Source organism: Maylandia zebra, linkage group LG15 (assembly GCF_041146795.1).
Source record: "Maylandia zebra isolate NMK-2024a linkage group LG15, Mzebra_GT3a, whole genome shotgun sequence".
NCBI classification, from domain to species: Eukaryota; Metazoa; Chordata; class Actinopteri; order Cichliformes; family Cichlidae; genus Maylandia; species Maylandia zebra.
The window spans coordinates 12,643,726-12,667,182 of record NC_135181.1 but is presented as its reverse complement, the minus strand read 5'-3'; the positions used below and the strand labels follow the sequence as shown (position 1 = coordinate 12,667,182).

The window sequence follows — 23,457 nt, the reverse complement described above, 5'->3', positions numbered from 1 at the left end:
ATTACGCTTTTAAACTGTGACTGTAAATTATTCAGCAAGCTTCTAGCAGAAAGGACAAGACTGGTTTTGGACCAGATAATCCACCAAGACCAAGCATGTACTGTAAAGGGCAGGAAGATCACGGATAGTCTGGTGTTGATTAGAGACACGATTTGTTTTGCTCGAAAGAGAAACAAGCGACTGATTGTTTTGAATTTAGACTTTGAAAAAGCCTTCGATAGAATATCTCACCGGTACCTTTTTAAAGTTTTGCAGAAGATGGGTTTCCCAGAAAGGCTTATATCCTGGGTAAAGTTGTTGTACACAGATATAAAGAGCAGATTTGTCATGAATGGGACCCTGACGAATGCAGTTCAGGTGAACTGTGGTTTACGACAGGGATGTCCCCTGTCCGCTCTTTTATATGTTATTTGTATTGAACCCCTGGCACAAATTTTGAGGAAAGATAAGAGTATAAACGGGATGAACATACCTGGGAGTGGGGGGCAGGTGGCAAAGTGTGTACTGTACATGGATGATATTAGCATCCTGTGTACAGACATATCCTCGATGAGAAGGACTTTTGAAGTTACGGACTGGTTCGGAAGGGCTTCGGCCTCTAGACTCAACAGGGGCAAGACTCAGGTACAATTCTACGGGCCATGGGAGACTATAGAATTGACTGGACTTGGAATAAATGTGACACAAACCGACCAAAAAATTTTAGGGGTTAGATTTGATAAGGATGGTGGAGGAAAGGCAAATTGGCCGGGAATGATAGGAAAAGTGAATCAACGATTAGGCCTATGGAGACTGAGAAAGCTGACTCTTGGAGGGAAGGTTTTAGTAATTAAGGCAGTGATTTTACCCTTGCTTCTTTTAGTCAGCGCAGTCTTTTTGCCACCAAAGGACGTATTGTTAAAACTAGAACGAGCCATCTTTTACTTTCTATGGGACTCCAAATGGGAGAGACTTAAAAGAGGGATAATGAAGAAATTAAAGGAAGATGGTGGCAAAGGAGTCCCAGATCTGTATTTATTCATGGGAAGCCTCTATACAAGTAGCCATATGAGACAGGCTACGAGTCCTAATAGTAATCCTCTGACACAGGCATGGGTTAGATTTTGGTTAGGTAGCTACCTAAGACAAAAGAAAATCCTGCCAGTAGATCTTAGAGTCCCCGTCTCCTTTGATGTTCCTGAAGCCTATGTAGAGCTGAAATCCTTTTTAACCTCCTTTAAATTGGAAGATCAGAGTTTGGACATTTTAACAAAACATCATTCTCTCATTTCAGTTGTGCAGGAGAGGGGAGAGGTGGTCCCAGTCAGAGGCCTCCCTATTGGAGAGGCCATAGAAGTGTGGCGTCTGACAAACCATCCCGTCCTTTCTAACAGGCTCCAGGATGTGTCCTGGATGGTGGCTCATGAGATTCTCCCAGTCAGGGCTGTCATGCACTCCAGAGGAATGTCGACAACAGAAATGTGTCCCCGACCGGGTTGTGGCGCGCCTGAGACGGTGAGGCACCTACTCTGGGAGTGCAGTGCTGCTATAGACCTGTGGGACATGGCCGGCTCCTTAAATTTCCCGTACTTACCAGCAAGGGAGGTCCTGACAGCAAACCTAATCCTCTATGGGGTGAGCCAAGGAGTGAAAACGCAAAGAAAAGGCTTTGAAAAGCAGTGGCTCGCCCTTGCTGCTATAAAAGACGCCATTTGGACCTCCAGAAACTTGTTGGTGAGCAAGCACACGCAGATCCCCCCCGTGGCTGCTCTCCGAATGGCAACAGCAACAGTAAAAGAGATCTGTGCCAGAAATACTAAGTTGAGAGAGCAGCCGCAAAGAAGAATCGCCTCTGTGTCCATTCGGATGGAGGAGCCGGGTTCGCACATAGAAAGGTCTAAGCAGCAACAGCCTGGCTCTCCGGGAGAGGTCGGTGTGGAAGGAGCAAGTTGGGGAGAGTCCCCTCTGAGCACCGGAAGCTTGTGAAGGGATGGGATGGTTTTTTTTAAATAATTTAAATTCTCTATGGAAAAAAAAAAAAAAAAAGGAAAAAACATTTAAATATTTGTTTTCCTGTTGTATTTTAAAAGGGGATGGGAGATAATAAAGAAGTAATCCTTTTAAATGGGGTGGGCTTATGAAAATAAATGAGATGATGATGATGTTGTTATATGTCTGAGTATCAATAAAAAAAATTTTCCAAAAGAAAAAAAATCTGTTCTTATCAGTTTAATATCTGATACGTCCCCTATCCGGGGACCATATATTAAATTGATTTTTGGAGCAGGGAGATGGAATAGGGGCTTGCTCCGTCCACTCCACGCATCGACCTGGTATTGCAGTATTTCTAGGAACGGTGCACCCCCTGAAGCTGTGAAAAACAAATGTCATTTGACTCAACAGTTTGTGCAAAGAAATTTCTTATACGCTAGATATATGCGTGCGTCTGCATATGTGGACATTGTCTTCGTGTAATCTTCCAAGGTTAGTCAGACTGAAATCTTGCGACTTAATATTTGTGAATGACTTACATTTAACTATTACCAGAATTACTAAATCCTGCCACTTGGACTGACACGTGGCTGGACACACACTTTCTATGGGAAATCAAAAAAATATGTCGTTTTCAACTGCAGTTACACTATTCTGGCTCGAATCCTGCAGTTACCTCTGTTGTCCACTAGAGACCAATAGAAGTCTTTAAAAACCGGAGGCTGCCATCTACAAGGACTCATGTTGATTATAGGTTTAACTCTTCTCTTTCTCTACATACTGCAGCTTTCTGTCCTCTGTGGCTGTAAATTACATCGTTTGAAAAAAAAAAACACACACACAATTTTTTCTTGGCTTTTTAGCTAAAATCACCTGTATTGTCTGTTGTTTCCATTTGTGGATGGTTAATAGTGCAGAAGATTGTTTTTCTGTTTTCAGGATTACATGAAAACATTTTGGAACAGATCATTTTTGTATATAATAAATCTTAGGATAGTATTGGTTTTGATGATTTATAAAACAGCTGTGTGCCGTAGCCCTGGTAGTGTGGATCCTTAGTGTGTAAAGAGTAGATACCTCATGTAATATGTGTGAATGAAAATCCATGGACTTTATAAGAGTCCTCCATTTATGGCTATGATCCTAACAAACAAGATTAATACGTTTCTTTCTCCTACCAATCTTCCTGTTTCCTAAAGGAACACGCATGCACAATATATATGCACCAGGGTGGCCGAGTGGTTAAGGCGTTGGACTTAAGCTCCAATGAGCGCATGCTCTCGTGGGTTCAAACCCCACTCCTGGTATAATTTGGAGCCTCATGACTGGTAAACTGAAATGTATCTATGGGAGAAACAATGATCAATAGGAGTTTTTAGGAATTTGCTGTGAGCAATATCCCCCCACCCAGTCACCCCCAAAAAAGCTGGGATGAAAGACAAATGAGAGGTCTGTGCCAAGGTCGCCCCCTCTCAGTCTTACTGTACATGTTATATGTAGAACCGTTGGCTTGTGCAATTAGGGAAAGCCCAGACATAACAGGAATACAGTTACCGGGAGGAGAAACATTAAAAATTTAACAGTATGTAATTATCATATTATGAAAACAATTATAACGCCAAGAAAGTTATAAAAATGAATTGAAGACGCTCCGTCTCAACGACCGCTGATTGGACTGCAGGCGACCACGTGATTTTGAATCTCATTAACCGGCATGCGCTGACCGGCGTTTCAGAAACTAAAGTGTCGTCATATATGTGGCGCCGTTTAAAAACTGAAACATGCCGACCATAGTTATATTGTGATGTTTCGGAGGTAAAACGTCAGTAAAACATCGACCTCTACCATTTGTTAGAAGGCGACTGTGTTCTTCATTGTAACCATGAGTTAGAGTTGCAGTAAGCAGAATGAGTCGTTTCTGTCGTGCGATATGTGGGTATCGCTTCTCGGCCTTTTGGCTAAGATCAAGTGTAGTATCTGTTCTTATCAGTTTAATATCTGATACGTCCCCTATCCGGGGACCATATATTAAATTGATTTTTGGAGCAGGGAGATGGAATAGGGGCTTGCTCCGTCCACTCCACGCATCGACCTGGTATTGCAGTATTTCTAGGAACGGTGCACCCCCTGAAGCTGTGAAAAACAAATGTCATTTGACTCAACAGTTTGTGCAAAGAAATTTCTTATACGCTAGATATATGCGTGCGTCTGCATATCTGGACATTGTCTTCGTGTAATCTTCCAAGGTTAGTCAGACTGAAATCTTGCGACTTAATATTTGTGAATGACTTACATTTAACTATTACCAGAATTACTAAATCCTGCCACTTGGACTGACACGTGGCTGGACACACACTTTCTATGGGAAATCAAAAAAATATGTCGTTTTGAACTGCAGTTACACTATTCTGGCTCCAATCCTGCAGTTACCTCTGTTGTCCACTAGAGACCAATAGAAGTCTTTAAAAACCGGAGGCTGCCATCTACAAGGACTCATGTTGATTATAGGTTTAACTCTTCTCTTTCTCTACATACTGCAGCTTTCTGTCCTCTGTGGCTGTAAATGACATCGTTTGAAAAAAAAAAACACCACACAATTTTTTCTTGGCTTTTTAGCTAAAATCACCTGTATTGTCTGTTGTTTCCATTTGTGGATGGTTAATAGTGCAGAAGATTGTTTTTCTGTTTTCAGGATTACATGAAAACATTTTGGAACAGATCATTTTTGTATATAATAAATCTTAGGATAGTATTGGTTTTGATGATTTATAAAACAGCTGTGTGCCGTAGCCCTGGTAGTGTGGATCCTTAGTGTGTAAAGAGTAGATACCATCATATGAGTAGATACCCATATGATGTAACCTTTTGCACGGGAGAATGTGCGGAGGAGGTGAGAAGGAGATTTCACGGAGAAGAAAACGAAGAACTAAAGAAATATACGGTAACTCCTTTGTACAGAAATGATTATAGGATTTTAACGATCCATATGTATAACCCTTGGGTTTCGGAAGAGACAATTAAGTACTTCTTAGGAAGGTACGTCACAGTACTACCAGGAGTGCGCAAAATAAAGGATGGCTTAGGACTATGGACCGGAAAAAGACAATTCCGAGTCAAATTAAATGTGGATACGTCTACCGAGGACGGATATTGCCATCCACCCGCGGTATTCTCCATAGGAGCAGATAGGGGTTTCCTAGTGTATGCTGGGCAGCCCCAAGCGTGCAGAAAATGTGGCAGTACCGGACATAATGCGGACAGGTGTGAACAAATGAGGTGCAGGAGTTGCGGGAAGATAGGCCACATAACTAAAGACTGTAAGGAACCTAGAAAATGTCATTTGTGCGATTCAGAGACCCATATGGCAAGAGACTGTACTAGGCCAAGGTCATATTCTGAAGCGGCAGGAAATGAACATTACAGAAAATCGGATGCAGAAGCTGATATCGGAAAAAGAACACAGGAGGCGTCAACGGCTGCCGAAGATCACCTTAACGAGGAGAGAGCTGGGAGCAAGGAAGGCGGAGTAGAGCAGAGGAATAAGGAGGAAGGAACATTACGTGAATCGGACGCCGAGAGAGAGAAACAAGCAGAGGACGGACAGGTGTGGGCAGTAGTAGCGAAGCCGCGGAGAAAATCAGCAAAGAGGCGGAGAAAGGTGAGCTCAGGTGCTTCTCCAGAAGAGACAAAAACGAAAAATAAAGAGGATAGGGAGGAACGGATCGAGCAGGTGGAAAATACGGAGGGACATGTTTTGAGGGGTACACAGACTGAATGCATGCATACCCCCTTAAGTGACTTCACTAGTGATGGGGATACGGGGGAAGAGGCTGAAAGCGAAGAAAAATCGGAAGATTCCTTTATTAAGAACTTATTGGCGCAGGTTAATATGAAGAGTTAAAAACGGGGATACTGAAATAAAACTCCTATGTTTTTGATTTGTTTTGGTTTTTGGTTTTGAGACCCCTTTTTTTTTTTTTTTTTTTTTTTTTTGATTTATGTTTTAAGACATGGGAAACTTTCGAATAATAACATTAAATGTAAGGGGACTTAGGAATGCTCGGAAAAGAAAAATGGTTTATGAATTTTTGTTGTATTATAATTTTGATGTCTGCTTGTTGCAGGAAGTACATTTAAAAGATGAGGGGGATGTTGACCTCTTTACGAAGGAATGGAGAGGAGGTGAATCGGTCTGGAGTATAGGGGGAGTACATGGGACTGGGGTAGGAGTGTTATGTGGGAATAAAAGTATACGAATAAAGGACAGTTATACTTTAATACAGGGAAGGGTTATGGTTGTAGATGTGGAAAAAAGTGGGACACAAAACCGTATAATAAATGTGTATGCATATGTGGATCCCAAATTAAGAAGAGAACTTCTTTCAAAAATGGACACTTGTTTTATGACAAGGAAAAATATTTTTGTGGGAGGGGATTTCAACTGTTCACTGGAGAAAATAAAAACTTCGCTCCCTTTTAAGACCTTTATAAAAAAATACGGTTTAATAGATGTAATGGCCACACTACAAGGGAAAAGAGTGGGGTACACATGGAAGAACACAAGAGGGATGGAAAGTAGATTAGATTACATCTTGATAGAGAAAAAGTGTAAAATAAAACAAGGGAAAATAATACCGGCTTTGTTCACAGATCATCAAATGATAGTGGTGGATTTGGAGATAGAAGGAATAGATTATGGAAAAGGATACTGGAAACTGAATAACGAAGTACTTATGGAAAAAGAATATAAGGAAAGGTTTGCAGAGCTCTTCCCTTTATGGGAGGAGATGGAAAGCTTATATATAAATAAACTGGATTGGTGGGAGGATGTAAAAAACAAAATAAAAAAGTTCACGGTGGATTATTGTACGGAAAGGTCCAGCGTAAGGAAAGAGGAATTTCGTATATTGCAAAAAGAAATAGAATATACTTATACACTACAAAATGAAAAAGGAAACAACAAAAACATGGACGAGAAAATGGAAAGTTTAAGATTGAAGCAGGAAGAACTACTTGAAAGGAAGGCAAGGGCTGAAACATATAAGATAAAGCAGGAGGAGTATGAGGAGAACGAGAAATGTTCGGCCTTTTTCTTTAAAAAGATGAAAAGTAAGGAAAAAAAGGGAGTTATAATAAAATTAGAGAAGGATGGGAAAATGATAGAAGGGAAGGAAAATATGCTTAAAACGGCGAAGGAGTATTATGAGGTCTTGTTTAGAAAAGAAAAATTAGAGGGAGAAAAAGGGGATTTTTTCTTAAAGAAAATAAAAAAGAGATTAACGGGAGAAGAAAGCGACAGTTTAGAAGGGGAAGTTACAATAGGGGAGGCATATAAAGTATTAAAAGGAATGAAGGCAAACAAAGTGCCAGGGATAGATGGATTAACAAAGGAATTTTACGAAACTTTTTGGGGAATGGTGGGGATACATTTGTTGGGAGTTTTTAAGGAAATCATGGAGGGAAAGGAGATGACAGAGAGTATGAAGACGGGTGTGGTTTCTATTCTATTCAAGAAAGGTAACCCACAACAACTTGATAATTATAGACCGTTAACTATGCTATGTGTGGATTATAAGATCCTGAGTAGGATATTGGCAAATAGACTCGCGGGAGTAATGATGCAAATAGTGGAGAAGGATCAGACGTGTGGGGTCAGGGGGAGGCAAATGTCTTGGAACGTGCAACTACACAGAGACATACTCACATACGTTAGAGATAGAAATTTGCCAGCACTATGTGTGAGCCTAGATCAACAAAAGGCCTTTGATAGGGTAGATAATGATTTTTTGTGGAGGGTAATGCAGTATATGGGCTTGGGAGAGAAATTTAAAAAATGGGTAAAAAATTTATACAACGGCATAAGTCTGAAAATAAAAGTAAATGGATTCCTTACAGAAAAAGTGTATCAAACAAAGGGTTTGAGGCAAGGATGTCCATTATCTGTTGTTCTTTATGTACTGTATGTTGAACCTTTGGCTTGCGCAATAAGGGAAAGCCAGAGAGTAAAAGGGATTCCGATGCCGCGGGGGGAAGTTTTAAAGATATCGCAGTATGCGGACGATACAGTATTATATCTGGCAGATGATGATAGTTTAAAGGGTGCGATAGAAATTTTAGATATTTATGAAAAAGCGACTGGATCAAAGATAAATAAAGAGAAGTCGATGTATAAATATTTGGGGACATGGGAGGGTAGAAGAGATAATATCTGTGATTTTACTTTGTGCCAAGGCCCAATGAATATTTTAGGAATCACCTTTGGAAATAAGGAAGGAGATGAGCTTAGAAATTGGAAAAAAAGGTTAAGTGCGGTAGAAAAGAAGCTGGGCCTTTGGAAAGCAAGGAAATTAACAATTACGGGGAAGGTTCTGATTATAAAGAGTGAGGTGGTGCCGAAGTTATTACATCTGGCCTATGTGTTTTCGATGCCTCAGATCTACAGAGCGCAAATAACTAGAGCGATATTTAAATTTATTTGGGGGGGTTATGAGTATGTCAAAAGAACGCAAATGTATCAAGAAATTGAAGACGGTGGGAAAGGGGTACCAAATGTCCCTTTGAAGTTAGATACAATGTTTTATGCAAATGTATGCAAGCTATTGAAACAGAACTATGTCCATAAATGTCAAATATTGTTATGGTTTTGGTTAGCGATTCCATACCGTTTTTTGATAGGGTGGGAAAATAAGGGACCAAAGGCGGAAACTAGACCAAAATATTTTCAGAGGATGCTGGGATGGGGAAAGAAACATGCTGAATGTAAAGAGGTGGATACCGTACTAAACCATAAACTTTTATATAAGAAAATGGTATGGAAAGCTAATTATAACCAGGTACCGGTGAGTCCAGAAGTGTGGAAATGTGCACAGGATAAGACCTTTAAAAATGTTTTGAAGGATTTTAATTGGATGCATTTACACAAAAGGTTACCCGTGAGGATCATCATGTATGCACATAACTTGGGAAAACAGAAAAAGTGTCCGAGGGACAATTGCGTAGAAGAGGAAACAATAGAACACGTACTTTGGGGATGCGAATACGCAAAAAAGGTATGGGAAAGGGTAAAGGGGAAGTATAAAGGTTTGGGCACGGTGACTTATGAAGAGATTACCCTTTTCAGGGCTAACAGCATAGAAAAAGAGAGATACAAAATACGTTGTATGTTGTTAACAATTGTAAAAATGAAATTGTGGAAGGCAAGACAGAGTTGTATAACGGGAGGATATAAAGAGGGGGAAATAGGTACGACTAAAGCTGTAGAGAGGGAATTTGAAAAGACATACTGGCATGAACTACAAAAATGGGGAATAGACACGATCAAGGATAGATGGAAAGATTTCCCTTCCTTCTTTACTGCGAAGGCACCTAAAAAGTGGTGGTAGGTAAAGAGTAAGGAAGGGAGAAAGGGAAAAGGAGCAATGAAAAGCAATAAGTTATATGAATATGTTACATGAAAATGATTGGTTTGTGATGAATGAATGTGGGAAAGAAATGAAATGTAAATATGTCTTTGTAATGGAAATGGAAAAAGTTTTTTGAATTGTTGTGGAAAGAAAATAAAAGAAGTAAAAAATCTGTTCTTATCAGTTTAATATCTGATACGTCCCCTACCCGGGGACCATATATTAAATTGATTTTTGGAGCAGGGAGATGGAATAGGGGCTTGCTCCGTCCACTCCACGCATCGACCTGGTATTGCAGTATTTCTAGGAACGGTGCACCTCCTGAAGCTGTGAAAAACAAATGGCATTTGACTCAACAGTTTGTGCAAAGAAATTTCTTATACGCTAGATATGCGTGCGTCTGCATATCTGGACATTGTCTTCGTGTAATCTTCCAAGGTTAGTCAGACTGAAATCTTGCGACTTAATATTTGTGAATGACTTACATTTAACTATTACCAGAATTACTAAATCCTGCCACTTGGACTGACACGTGGCTGGACACACACTTTCTATGGGAAATCAAAAAAATATGTCGTTTTGAACTGCAGTTACACTATTCTGGCTCCAATCCTGCAGTTACCTCTGTTGTCCACTAGAGACCAATAGAAGTCTTTAAAAACCGGAGGCTGCCATCTACAAGGACTCATGTTGATTATAGGTTTAACTCTTCTCTTTCTCTACATACTGCAGCTTTCTGTCCTCTGTGGCTGTAAATTACATCGTTTGAAAAAAAAAAACCACACACAATTTTTTCTTGGCTTTTTAGCTAAAATCACCTGTATTGTCTGTTGTTTCCATTTGTGGATGGTTAATAGTGCAGAAGATTGTTTTTCTGTTTTCAGGATTACATGAAAACATTTTGGAACAGATCATTTTTGTATATAATAAATCTTAGGATAGTATTGGTTTTGATGATTTATAAAACAGCTGTGTGCCGTAGCCCTGGTAGTGTGGATCCTTAGTGTGTAAAGAGTAGATACCTCATGTAATATGTGTGAATGAAAATCCATGGACTTTATAAGAGTCCTCCATTTATGGCTATGATCCTAACAAACAAGATTAATACGTTTCTTTCTCCTACCAATCTTCCTGTTTCCTAAAGGAACACGCATGCACAATATATATGCACCAGGATGCAGTGGCGTGTCTAGAAAATTTTTGTTGGGGGGGCCAGGTAGGGGCACAGATTTGGAGAAGGGTGGCAGATGTAATTGGCAGATAATGTTAAAAACAATTCTACCAACCGTTCACCATAATTCAATAACCCTGTAAACCTAATAACCGTAACCTTATTAGAATGAGATTTTAACCACTACGGTGCAAAGTGTTTAGATACTGTGTTGATTAAGTACAAGAGATACAATCAGTCAGTGTTTATTCAGCATTCAAGGACATCAATATTTGCATAGTATTTTTACTGACATGTAGTGCACATGTGTTTTGGGCAAAAACATTTTTGAATATTAAAATACGAACATTTTTAACATACAATTGGCAAATTAGCCAATTCCAATGCAAAACCAATGCCTGTTAAAAAAAAAAAAGAAGATAATCTTCTCACAAACTGGTGTTTGATTTTGAAACAGGAAAAAAGTGGAGAAACAACTGAAAAGACTAACATTTGAATAAAACCTGAAAGCAAGTAAATACTTTATATGCTGCCTTACTTTGGTAATATTGAGAACAACACTGGCTGATGATGAAATGCAGTCAGCTGGCATGGTGACACTGCCAGTATTAACCTGCAGGGCTGGACTGGGACAAAAAATTGGGCATTTTCACTACAGATTGGCCCACCAGGTATTAAAGCCATAAAGCCTTTGAATGAAAACAAATGCTGTTGTGACAGTGATGTACAGTCTTTTTGGTATATGTATGATTTCCATACATTTTACGTCAGATAAAAACTTTCTTCACAAGATTCAGATAATTATTTAATAAAAGCTAGATATTTTAAATGAGAATAAAAAAGAAAAGTATTTCTTTGTGCCCACCTTTCCCTGTTAATGCCCTACCTGGCCCCCTGGCAACACTTTGCTAGACCCGCCCCTGCACAGTTACCAGCTGTCAGCTACATAAAAAAAGGATCCTGGTGTTATTTATCTCTCAGAAACAGTTCATAACTTCAACTCATTCCTGTCACCTAAAAGGTAAACCTGTTTCTCCATCACCTGTTCAGCTCTGATGATTCAGTAAGGACATCTCCTGGTTTCATCTTCATGTTTCCCTCTCACCACATATCCAAACCGACATCATGACCAGCAGCTTTACAGCTTTACAGCTGTGGCTCCAGCAAACATTCTAACTAAATAAATTCTAACAACAGCTGATCAAGCTTAAACGTGCTGCTGCTATTTAGCGCGACATCTGCTGGTTTCCTCTTTCTGGCTCAAAGTGGGTGATAAACAAACAAGAGAGACGATCAGCTGATCATTGATCAGTTTCATGATTGAAGTAGCAACAGGAGAGAGAGGAGAGATAATGAGAGGAGAAGAGGCAGCTGTGCAGCGTAAAGACAGAATAACTCCAGTTTTGTGTCTTTTTCCATCCTAGCTGAAGTCCGGGACAAACTGCGTCTCTTCTCAGCTCAATACCAAACGCGTAATATTTTCTCTGAATGAGGGACCATTCCATTTTTTAAGGAGCTGTTGGCAACTCTACTAACTAACCTTATGAATAAAATAAAGTTCACTATCAGTAACATCATAGCAACCGAACATCTGTATAAACTTGTCATGCTAGCTCACACAGTATGAGGTATTGTAACTGACTGTAAAAAGTCAGCACAACGAAAATAAACTCCACCTAAACTTGGTTTATATCTGACCCAGATAGACTGCAGGTCATAACTTCTTACCTGAAGTTCAGTTCACCTGACACTCGGACTGGTGGCCGCCTCGGGGCTCTCCTCCTGCTTCCCCTTCCCTCATCCACCTGCTGGCCTCTGTGGAAGCCCTGCCATAGCCACCACCAAACAACTGAGTTATTTTTACACATCGACCTGCATCTTATAACTCATAACTCTTATGTTAAGTGGGGGAACTTGCACAATCGGTGGCTAACTAAATACTTTTTTGCCCCACTGTACACTCACTGGCCAAATTTTTGTTAGATACACCTGTTGAGCTGCTCATTAGGTCAAATACCTAATCAGCCTATCACATAGCAGCAGCTCAGTGCATTTAGGCATGTATACATTAATAAGATGACCTGCTGAAGGTCAAAGGGGATTTAAATGACTTTGAACATGCATTGTTGTTTGTGTCGGACAGGCTTGTCTGAGTATTTCAGAAACTGTACAACCATCTAACCGGTTTATAGAAAATGGTCTGAAATGGAGGAAATCTCCTGTGAGCAGCACTTCTCTGGGAAAAAATCACTTGTTGGTGCCAAAGATCAAAAGCGGAATGAGCAGATTACTTACAGCTGTAAGGAAAGCAACATGAACTCAAATACCCACTTACTTCAACCAAGTTATCAAGAAGAGCACCGCTGAAAGCACAATACGTTGAACCTCGAAGCTGATGGCCTAGTGTCACCTGCTGGATAGAGGTGAAAACACAAAGCAAACAATGTCTCTTTCATCTGTTTCACAGCATGCACGGGAACTGGAAACTCGCCGAAGGGAGGCAGAGGAGAGAGAGCGGAGGAAGCAGAGGGAGGTGCAGCTGGAACTGGAAAGACAGCTGAAAGAGGCTGTGATGGTAAAAAAAAAAGTTTTCCACTTGACACCAATTATGTACAGAGTCTTTTCTCCTTGACTTTGATCTTTGAGAACTCCAGCAAAATGTTGACTGTCATTATAAAATTCACACCTAGTCTTTAATGATTTGGAAAAATGGTTATGACAGTCCAGGAAAAGGTAATTCAGGAATAGGTCAGTTTATACCGCTCTGTTGGTGCATCTGTTTATGTAGCTGTGTGTGTGTGTGTGTGCATAGATAAAAGACAGCATGAAGGCTGAGATGCAGGTGAAGGAAAAGGAGGCTGAACAACAGAAGAAGAGGATCAGGGAGCTGGAGCTGACACAGCAGCAGCTGGAAGTTGCCCTTAATATGGAGATCCAGGCTCGGCTGGAGGAGGAGAGGGCCAGACTGGAGCTTGAGCGGTAACAATGGATTTCTAACTCTTATTATGGCCCTTTATTATTTTATTTGTGATGGAGATCTGAGATATCCATGAGAAGTATTAACATTTTCAGTTGCTTCTTCCCTTTTTCCCCTCCTTCAGGTTGCTGCAGGCTGAAGATGAAAAGAGGAAACATTTCCAGCTCCTCCAGGAGCAGCAACGTACAATGCAAAACCTCAGCCCCATACAGGAGCTGTCAGATGGCAGTCCCGATGAGGACACCCCCTCAGCCCTCAACTCTGCCTCTCAGGAGCTCCAGGATCTGCAGGCATCTCGCCAAAGAAGTCACCAGCGTCTGGAGGTGAACAAGTTTGTTTTGACTGGCTTTGTGAGCAGCATCTTATTTAGTGCTCTTCTAAAACAACACTGATGAAGATGCCTGCATGATTTTTGTTTCCAGGAGGTTCAGGAGAGGCTGAGGAATGCCAGTCAACAGGTACGGCACTGGAACATCCAGCTGAACCGACTGATGACCCCCATTACTCCTGCAGGTGCGGTATTCACTTTGCCTCTTTGCAGCACAGACTTCTGGAACAGAGTGTTAGTATAGTTAATAACAGTGTAGACCAGGGGTGTCAAACTCAAATACACAGTGGGCCAAAATTCAAAACTGGATCAAAGTCGCGGGCTAACTTTAATATTTATTGAAATATATTTATTCCTCCAGATATAAGAATGAATCTTTTCTTATGGACTCAAACACATTTTGCTGAAAAACTGAATATGGAACAAGCAAAGCTTAATACTAAACAATATATATTAGCTGTATAATACCAGTAGGCCAGCTCTAATAGTAATTTGGTATGGCTTCGCGGGCCAAATGTAATTAGGTTGCGGGCCAAATTTGGCCAGAGTTTGACACCTATGGTGTAGACCATATAATCTGTCAGATAATTGCATTAAAATGCTACAAAAGGCACCTACCCCCAAACATGTCAAGAGATTCATTCAGTGACTTGAATGAAAGAATCTGACTCACCTCAAGTTAATTAAAATTAAAAATAAATCTTATTATGATTTAAACACGGAAATCTTAAAACGAAAAATAACCGCATGCACAGTTGTTACAGGCTGCAAACATGTTTTATACTGCTTTGAAGTCTGGGACAGCATCATAAGAGGCATAACTGATCTCACCATAGTCCCATGAAGACTCAAGATGAGTGTTTTCACGACTGCCATCTTGGTGTTTTGAAATCAGGCATGATGAATGAAGGGAAGAACTGTCTGTTAAGGTTCTCAGTCGTTCAGGTCATCGTAGTCTAAGGAGCTTGGAAAGAAAAGCATCTGGACTTCTTTAAGTTTCTTGAAGAGCATTTCACCTCTCATTCAAGAAGCTTCTTCAGTTCTCTGAAGAAATTCTGAACTGAAGAAGCTTCTCAGATGAGAAGTGAAACATCTTCAAGAAACTTAAAGAAGTCCAGATGCTTTTCTTTCCAAGCTCCTTAGACTGTAGTTAAACTTCACACACTGGACTTGTCAGTCACACATCCTTCGCCAGTAGGCATTCCCAGAATGATCTTTCCCCTTCTGACGCTTAGAATGACCAAATATGTGCAAAATGGACAATTCCACATGCCACCATGTCAGTCTTTTATTAAATATGACATGAAACAAATGACTGAGCCATTAAATTTGTCACAAAGGTGTTCACCTAATTCCAGGCAAATGGAATAGACTTCTATGGGACCATAAGTCTTTTTGCACTTTGACATTTGTTTTACTTTTCAGATCTGTAACCTATAACTTTTATACTGTATGTGTTTTGATCATAGGAGTCTACGGGGACTTACTTACTTTTAGCACGTTTAGCAGTTGATGTTGGCTTCTTTTTTCAGTACTGGAGCTTCCTGCTCATTGAAGACTTTTCTAAAAGGAAATGCTTAATCCAAAATGGCGTTTTAAGGGCTTGGATTAATGTCAATTTCAGCAAATATTCTTTCTTATGTTAAAAGAACATGGATCTCTGTCAGTGATAACTTCTGACTTTATAACTCAAATTTTAAGAGAGAGCTTCACTGCTAAGCTCTCATCTGTGTGGGTGTCACGGTTCGCTTGAGGACTCACACGCAGGACTCAGAGGCACAGTCTGTATTTATTACAGTTCCACCAGGTGTATATACAAACAGTGCAGGGGATAGTGCTATATACAAAGCGGTGACAGGGAAAAGGCTCTGGGGAAATCCAGGTAGGGAAAAGACACTTGCTCCTCTTCTGACTCTCTCTCCAAACACCGCTCGGGGGATGCAGAGTCGGGTCCAGGGGATCTATGTACAGAAGGAAACACACGTTAGAGGTTTTGCACAGGGAAGCAAAAGAGAACTTGCTCAGAGCCGGGCTGCACTGACGCGAGTCACACACAACGATCCAGTGATGAGTAGAAGCCACTCCCTGGCTTAAATGCTGGCTGCACTGATGAGGCCCAGGTGTTTCCTCCTCAGAGGGGCGTGGGCCGAGGGCGTGAACCCACCATGAGTTCCGCCCTGGCGAGAGAGAGAGAGAGAACACTACTAGTCAGCGGCCTGCTGATCCCCTGGCCGTGACAGTGGGGTTCAAATCCCTTATTCAGATTAAGATTTTATGTGACATTACATTGGCAAAAATTAAATTTACTTGAATAATGTGAGTATTGGAGTAAGTACTTGAGTAGTTTTTGAATAACTTTAATTTTGTAATGTGCATATTTTATGAATAATGATGTTTCAATACTTTAATCTACTGAATAAGTAAGAATTAGACTTAATAATCTTTTTACTTTAAAAAGGGAAATTGTGTACAATCTTTTATTCTCCAAAATGCACATAATAAAAATGTTTTGGGGAATGTATATGCTTTTTAAAAACCAATTGCTTCTTACTTTATGCATGCTATAACTTTCAGCAAAACTGAACTAAAATTTGTTAACAAGCTTACCAAATAAGAAATGTTTTGTGAATTTTCTTTGCAGAGCGACTGGAAAGCCGGCTGTTATCAAAGCCCACATGCCCTAAAAAGGAGGACGCGCTGGCCAGTAATGAGTTCATCACTAAGTTTAAGATAAGAGTTGATCAGAATAGAGGCGATGATGAAAGTCTGGAGCATCAGTTGGAGGCTGCCAACCTGTCTGATGAATCGTTCGAGGCCCAGACAGAAGTCAACGGACAAATATGATCACAGACATTTTAAAAACGCGAGTTGAGAGTTAAGGGGGAAAATATTGTAATAAGTATTTGAATTGCACACTAAGATATAAAGTGATGGCAGCGAGCACAGTGTTGCAGGATTTAATTAAAAACACATCTGACTAAGACCAACTGAAATTTAGAGTTGTGTATAATAAAGTTTATTCATGATTAATAAAACAAATCTGTAATAATTTTCTTTCTCTTTTGTCCATCTGAATCTCGCTACAGCTTAAATAAAAGAAAAGAATGTGTTTTGAATATATTAAACTATTCTCTCTTTTTCTTTCTTTCTTTTTTTCTTGGTGGGTTTTCTTTTGCAATCAAACGCAACATTATACAATTATATAGTATAGTAAGAAATATCCTTTAACTTAATTTAGTATTTGTTTTTTCATTTTTGTTTTTATTGTTTCCCCTTCAGTTTTGTGCTCATAACATGTTCTAATCTGACATATTATGCAGTAAATTATTTTTGCAATAACTTAACAGGCCATTGTGGGAGCCAACATTCACTTATCAAAGACATATTTGTATATTCTGTGGGCTGCTTTATGGTTGTGTCATTTAGAAACATAAGCCACAACAGACTTCCACTGGAGAGTACTTAAAAATGTATTTTTATGTAAAGATATTTTAATAACTACTATATTAAGGGAGAACCTATTGTTACATGGATTAATTGTACAAACTGTAGAGAAATAAGTTTAAGCGTGCAACTTTTTATTCATTTTTAACTGTATTAATGTTTTTATGTTAATACAGCCGCCTCATATCTGTTTCCTCAGTGTTTTTTAAACCATGTACTCCATCTATGAGTAAGAACATGAATAAATTCCTTTCCAAATTTGTAGTTCTTTTTTCCAACACACAGATGAAGGTATTCTTTTGCACCAAGGCGTTAAAGAAATGCTAAGAAAAAATGAAAATACTACGTTGCAACCTGTGTGTGTGTGTGTGTGTTTATATATCTGTATCTATATAGATATAGATATATATGTGTATTCGTACCCTTTTTTCATCATCTAGTTTCCTGTGCCAGATCTTCTACTGATCCACTGAGGCAGACATGTAAAAAACATGAACTAAAGCATATTTCTGTATATAAACAGGACTTTAAATCTTTATCAACAGCTACTTTAGAGGAAATTCTTCAATAAACTGCAACCAAAGGCTCAACTCAGAGGACAAAACCCAACCTGTTATAAATAGTGTGACACCAAACTTTCTCTTGTGTAAAGTTACAAATAGGAGTAATTATCCACAGAAGCTTTTATACATAATGAAGTTATAATTCGTCCTGTAGAAATTGTACATTTAAGCTATATAGTTCCCTCTGTGATAACTCTGCTATGAATGCCTCTTATTAACTTTTATGCTTTTACAACCCACTATGAGCAAACACTCAGCAACAGTGGGAAGGAAAAACTCCCTTCTTGAAGGAAAAAACCTCTGGTAGAACCTGGAAATCTGTCTAAACTAGTTGGGGGTTAGAGCAACAGATGCAAGTCTTCAGATCATTTGCAGTGTGACTGTCTTTGTGCACACTTTAACCTGATTCAGTTTTCTTATTTGTCAAAATGCACCATGGGTAAAAAAAACAAAACAAAACAAAATAGTAATGAAGGAGAATCCTCAGCAAAGATGAATTAAACAAGTTTTATTTTGATCCAATTTTACTTTAAGTAAAACACATCTTTATTTGATGACTTTAATGTCATCAAATAAAGACAGTTTTGATGGAGCTCCTGACCCAGCCCAAGCTCTCTATGAAGACGAGGAAAAACTCCCCAGGGGGCCAGATCGATGGGAAGAAACCTCGGGAAAGCCCATTCAAAGAGAGATCCCCTTTCCTGGGATGGCTGGGGGGGTTACAGGAAGTCCGAAAAAGCTAATTTTTTATTTATTTATTTTTTAAGATTGACCCATTCCTGTCCAACAGAAAAAAGAAAGGAGGTTACCACAATGTATCACACTTATATGATAAGGTGTGAATTGTGTGTTTGTGTGTGCTATCTTAGCCAGGGGTGAAGCTGGAGCTCCTCCAGTGTTGGGCGCTTCTCCGGGGCTATAGTTAAACATGCCTCCAAGAAATTCTGGCATTCTTGAAAGAAAGAAAAGATCAAAAAGATGAAGATGATAGTTCTAGTGATCCAAGGCATCAGTGAATCTGGAAGTGTGAAGTTTTCTTACCTGTGGACAGACGCTTTTTGATGCTCAGTTTCTTTGCGAGGAACCTCTCGGTACTAAAGTGCCGTGCATGAAGCGCTTCATACAACACCACTCCCATTTGCCACACCGTGGTGGGTCCACACCTGTAGCAGCTCCTCCTGTACCACTCGGGAGGGGTGTGAAGAGGAGTGCCTAACAAACAGACACAATTACAATTTCTTCTAAAACAAAAGACACAAATTGCTACATCTGTGAAAAGCAGGAGCAGAATATGTTACCATAGAAGACGCGATACAGAGATCGCTGTTTAACAAAGCAGCTCAGTCCAAAGTCAATGATGCGAACTCGAGGCACATCGGAGCCGGTCTCAATCAGAATGTTTTCTCCCTTGATGTCCCGATGAAAGATGTGTTTATCCTCAAGTTCCTTTACAGCATCAACTAGTTGCTTCAGAATGACCTGGAAAAGATGAAAAACACAATAATGAGTTAATGCTTTTCTGCCTTGATTGAATGCTGTACAGTCTAAGGCTCTCCCAGTCAACCTACCTTGGCCTTGTCCTCTGGTAAGGTTCTTCCATATTCTGCTTTGTATTTTTGCAGGTCCACAGCGGGGACAGGTCTCTCCAGCACCAGGATCAGCTCTTTGCCAAGGTCGAACCACTCCAGCAAGGACACAGGTGCTGATATTCCCACTGACCCTTCTGCTTCACCTGCAAGTTTAACCATAATGGCCACTTCCACCGAGAGCATCTTCCCGCTTTCATCCTGAAATATTACAACAAAGTGGATGATGAGGAACGCCGCATTCAATCCAGTAATGTAAAACTAATTCAAGTGTTGGACGCTTACCGCCACTTTGCAGTAGACTTTATTTTTGGGAATGTGTTTGATGGCAACCTAGAAGACACAGAGCATTGGTGAGCATTTCCTCAGTATGACATAATGAAAGGTGGAAACACAGCAGACGTCTCAGTTTACGATATTATCCATTATCTGCGTTACTGCCTGTCTTACTACCATCATCTGAACACTTACTGGAAAACGATCTTCTATCCGGTAGCCAGAAAACACTGCTCCGCAGCCTCCTTCTCCGAGCTGGTGCTCCTCCACATATCTGGCTTGGAATTCACCTGAACAGACAAAACAGCAAATCTTGTTTTATTACAGCTGTGACACAAATTACTCTCCTCTGTAGCCTAAATGTTCCTTTTGCCCTTCCCCTGAATATAAAACCCAAGCTGCTTGCTACTTACGTTTTTGGTCTGCCACTGATTTTTTGTCCTGGTCCACATTCCTTTTTTTTTTCTTGGGTGACTCTCTGTCGTCTCCCGTGGCCTTTCTTTTGCCATTTTTTGCGCACACCTGTTTGTTGTTCAAGTCTGGAGATGTGGAAAACACCAAAAGCATATCAGCTCACTGGATGATAGACACAAACACTAAACACCAATATCTTAAACCTAGCAACCACACTTAATCTACCCCCTTATTCAACTAATTAGCCTACCTTTACCAGAGTCCAACGAGGAGGATGCTTGCTCCTTGTCACCGCTCATATGGTCAAGAAGTTTAGCCCTCTTTGCTCTCTTTGTTGTGTCCTCTTCATCTTGCACAACCTTGCGCTTCACTCCTTTGACCACATCTGAGCTGGTGGAAGGACCAGCCTGCTCAGCGACCCTCCTCCTTTTCATTGGGGTCTTCTTTTCAGGACTGGCCTTTCTTTTAGCAGTCCTGCTCTTACAATCTATAAACGACAACAACACAGTGGTGAAAAAGAGTCCCCGACATCAAGACTGGAAGCAGTTTGATGGCAAAGAATTTGAAATTGCTTTTGCTTAAATGATCACAAGTTTAATCTTGGGATGAAAAAAATAACTGATCAGTGCGAGTTGATACTAGGTTTACTAAGTCTTAGATCTTGATGGCACTTGTTGGTCTGTTTTTACTGTTGAGTCCAAGAATAAACTTATTACATTATTTTACCAAAAGACCGGTAACCTTTCTTTGATTAGACATCTTGTATTAAAGCTATTTTCAATTAAACATATGATTCAATTGCTCCAAAAATGATTCACACAGTGTCAACATTTCTAGGATTTGGATTTTACCAGGATTTGATTTTATTATTTTACTTACCTTGATCTCCCGAATCTTTCTTATCGGCTGGAGTGGCAATTTTTCTTGTTTCCTTTTTCATTGTAATTTCGGAGACCCTTTAAAATCGAAAATGTAAACCGTAATGAGCTAAGATTGAGTTAATATTCCTTCAAATGTGCACCCTTCAAATGCTTGACTTTTCTAACTGAATTCTGTAAGTGAGCTTTATAAGTAAACTCTGGAAACTACGGCAACACAACATAGAATCTTGCCTTTCAGTGACTTCACTGACTGCCAGTAGTTCAAAGTAGTTTACAGAAAAACACTGGCAGACAAAGCCATAATATTTCTTATAATTCAATCATTTCATATCAATTAAACAGTTTCTTTCATTATCTTTCATCATTTGTATAAAGACCTCATCTATGGATGACAGTATGAAGATTTGTGGTTGACCACACACATTATAATAAACACAGTGTCAGCTACATTGTCATCTGATTTAAAGTATTTATTATGTACATTTAACTGTCATGGTAGTGAGTCTGTGACCCAGTGTTTTGTGTTTGTTCATTTATATTCATTGATTATTCTTATGTATGTTTTTGGTTCTCTTTATTGTTTTCTTCTTGTGTTATATTCTTAGGCTTTAGGTTTCTGTTACTTTGCCTTGCCCCTGTGTCCCACGTGTCATGTCTAGTCACTCTTGTTTCCATGTTCCCCAATTTCTCCCCAGTCAGTCATGTCTCTGTGTCAACTCTGTGTCTTTGTAAAAGTCTCTTGTTTGCTGTTTTACTTTGATAGTCATGTGTGCTGTGTTAGTGTTTTCATGTCTGTGAAGGTTCTCAGTCATCTAGGTCATCGTAGTCTAAGGAGTTTGGAAAGAAAGCGTCTGGACTTGAAGTTGCTTGAAGATGTTTCACCTTCTCGGATGAAAAGAACTTAAACTTTGCTTGAACATCTTCAAGCAACTTAAAGAAGTCCAGACGTTTTCTTTCTAAGCTCCTTAGACTATGTTAGTGTTTTCAGTTTTCCTTCCCCATGGTCTTGTTGTTTGTGATTTCTCGCAGCTGTGCTCTCATCCTGTGTCTTATTCCCTCATTTATCCCTCTGTGTATTTAAGCCCATTGTTTTCCTCTGTTTGCTGTTGGGTTATCTGTGTATCATCCATGACAATTAAATGAAATAGCAAATGCAACTACAATTTCAATGAGATTCATTCCTGGCATTCTACTGCGGTGGCTGAAAGTAGACACCAAGCATTATCACTGTAACTGATGTAAATATTGGACTTGGAGGGGATTCGTCTGATAGACTGATGCAAACATTACTGTGAGGAAATTTTTGAATCTCCCAATTTTCTTTCTTTCTGAAAGAAAGAAAGTTGGTTACTGTATCACATTTGTATGGCAAGATGTGAATTCAGTATGCGTGTGTGTTTGTGTCAGAGAGGAGTTTATCTGAGCCAGGGGTAAAGCAGGAGGTCCTCCAGCATTGGGCACTTCTCCAGGACTTTGTTAAAACTTGTTTTCAAGACGTCTGAAATGAAAGAAGGACAAGAGATATCGAGATGATAATTCCAGTGATTCAAGCGATCACATTGATTTTCTGCAAAATTTTCGTTTTGAGAGTCATTCGGCTGGGCAGGGGGTATAACACATCTGCAATGCAGCAACATCTGCTCTCTGGGCCTGTGTGAGAGTGTTATCTCAATGGCGGGAATGAGGATGTTGGAATTTGGCATCTCAGGCACCAACTCATCTCTTTCCTTAACCGGGCTCACCAGAGATTGGTTTCAGCCTCTCTCCATGCTTTAAGGAGGTTGAGTTGATAAATCTGACTGGCCCCTCCCCTGTCTGACCCTATCTCTTCATAGTCAACACCAATGTTCTCACCGTGTGACCATGAACGGTCCTTACCACTTGGCAAGTAATTTCGAGCTAGAAGAAGGGAGTAAGACAAGCACTTTATGTCCCTGTGAAAATACAACTACATTTTATCAAATATCACTAAGCAGTCCTTACCTTTAAATACAGCCTGGTTTCTTTCTCTTTCTTTCTATATCTCTGAGTGAAGTTAGCTCTCATTCTTTCTCTTCCTGTGAAATACAGCAAGTAGAGCTTTAGATAGCAACACACTGTAACACAGTTAGTGTTTGTTGAGGTGATAGAAATGCTGCATTTGAAATTACCTGACACAACATTTTACTCCCTTTTATGTTCACTCCTTTTTTTCTGAAGTACCGCAAATTATGGGCACGTGGGGTTGTTCTGGTGTTGTGCTAAAAATAAATAAATCAACACTACAGTACATGGTTTGTTCTTTCATCTCTTTTTATGCGACATCCTCTACTGATTAAAACGCGACTGCCTTTCACTGTTTAGGCTCAAATCTCATTGTTTGAAGGCCTGCAGTGACGTGAAATATTAACTTCCCCCAAATGCGTTAAACCCAAAGTAACGAGTTTGTTTTGAAAATATACGG

The 23,457-nt window shown here is 39.8% G+C and overlaps 2 protein-coding genes, 3 non-coding genes and 1 pseudogene across 5 annotated transcripts; 5 read left to right on the top strand and 1 right to left on the bottom strand.

The window, feature by feature from the left end:
• Nucleotides 1-2,169: 2,169 nt before the first annotated feature.
• LOC112433852 (U2 spliceosomal RNA) lies at nucleotides 2,170-2,346 on the top strand (annotated as a pseudogene).
• Nucleotides 2,347-3,195: 849 nt separating this feature from the next.
• trnal-uaa (transfer RNA leucine (anticodon UAA)) lies at nucleotides 3,196-3,278 on the top strand. Its single transcript has one exon. It is a non-coding gene; the product is annotated as a tRNA-Leu (tRNA).
• Nucleotides 3,279-3,909: 631 nt separating this feature from the next.
• LOC112433396 (U2 spliceosomal RNA) lies at nucleotides 3,910-4,100 on the top strand. Its single transcript, XR_003023503.2, has one exon. It is a non-coding gene; the product is annotated as a U2 spliceosomal RNA (small nuclear RNA).
• A 1,232-nt stretch (nucleotides 4,101-5,332) lies between these two features.
• LOC112436015 (uncharacterized) lies at nucleotides 5,333-17,558 on the top strand. The gene is made up of 6 exons (XM_076874540.1): nucleotides 5,333-5,629; nucleotides 13,013-13,120; nucleotides 13,358-13,524; nucleotides 13,647-13,845; nucleotides 13,945-14,035; nucleotides 16,492-17,558. The coding sequence occupies exons 1-6, from the start codon at nucleotides 5,333-5,335 to the stop codon at nucleotides 16,692-16,694; spliced, it is 1,065 nt and encodes a 354-aa protein (XP_076730655.1). The 3' UTR covers nucleotides 16,695-17,558.
• LOC112436071 (U2 spliceosomal RNA) lies at nucleotides 9,499-9,697 on the top strand. The gene has a single exon (XR_013093361.1). It is a non-coding gene; the product is annotated as a U2 spliceosomal RNA (small nuclear RNA).
• A 792-nt stretch (nucleotides 17,559-18,350) lies between the features above and the next one.
• On the bottom strand, nucleotides 18,351-21,314 carry LOC112433425 (serine/threonine-protein kinase pim-1-like). The gene is made up of 9 exons (XM_024801619.2): nucleotides 21,013-21,314; nucleotides 20,384-20,620; nucleotides 20,133-20,258; nucleotides 19,915-20,009; nucleotides 19,729-19,776; nucleotides 19,426-19,644; nucleotides 19,156-19,336; nucleotides 18,899-19,069; nucleotides 18,351-18,809 (listed from the first exon to the last, which is right to left on the bottom strand). The coding sequence occupies exons 1-9, from the start codon at nucleotides 21,071-21,073 to the stop codon at nucleotides 18,718-18,720; spliced, it is 1,230 nt and encodes a 409-aa protein (XP_024657387.2). The 5' UTR covers nucleotides 21,074-21,314; the 3' UTR covers nucleotides 18,351-18,717.
• Between the last annotated feature and the right edge of the window lie 2,143 nt (nucleotides 21,315-23,457).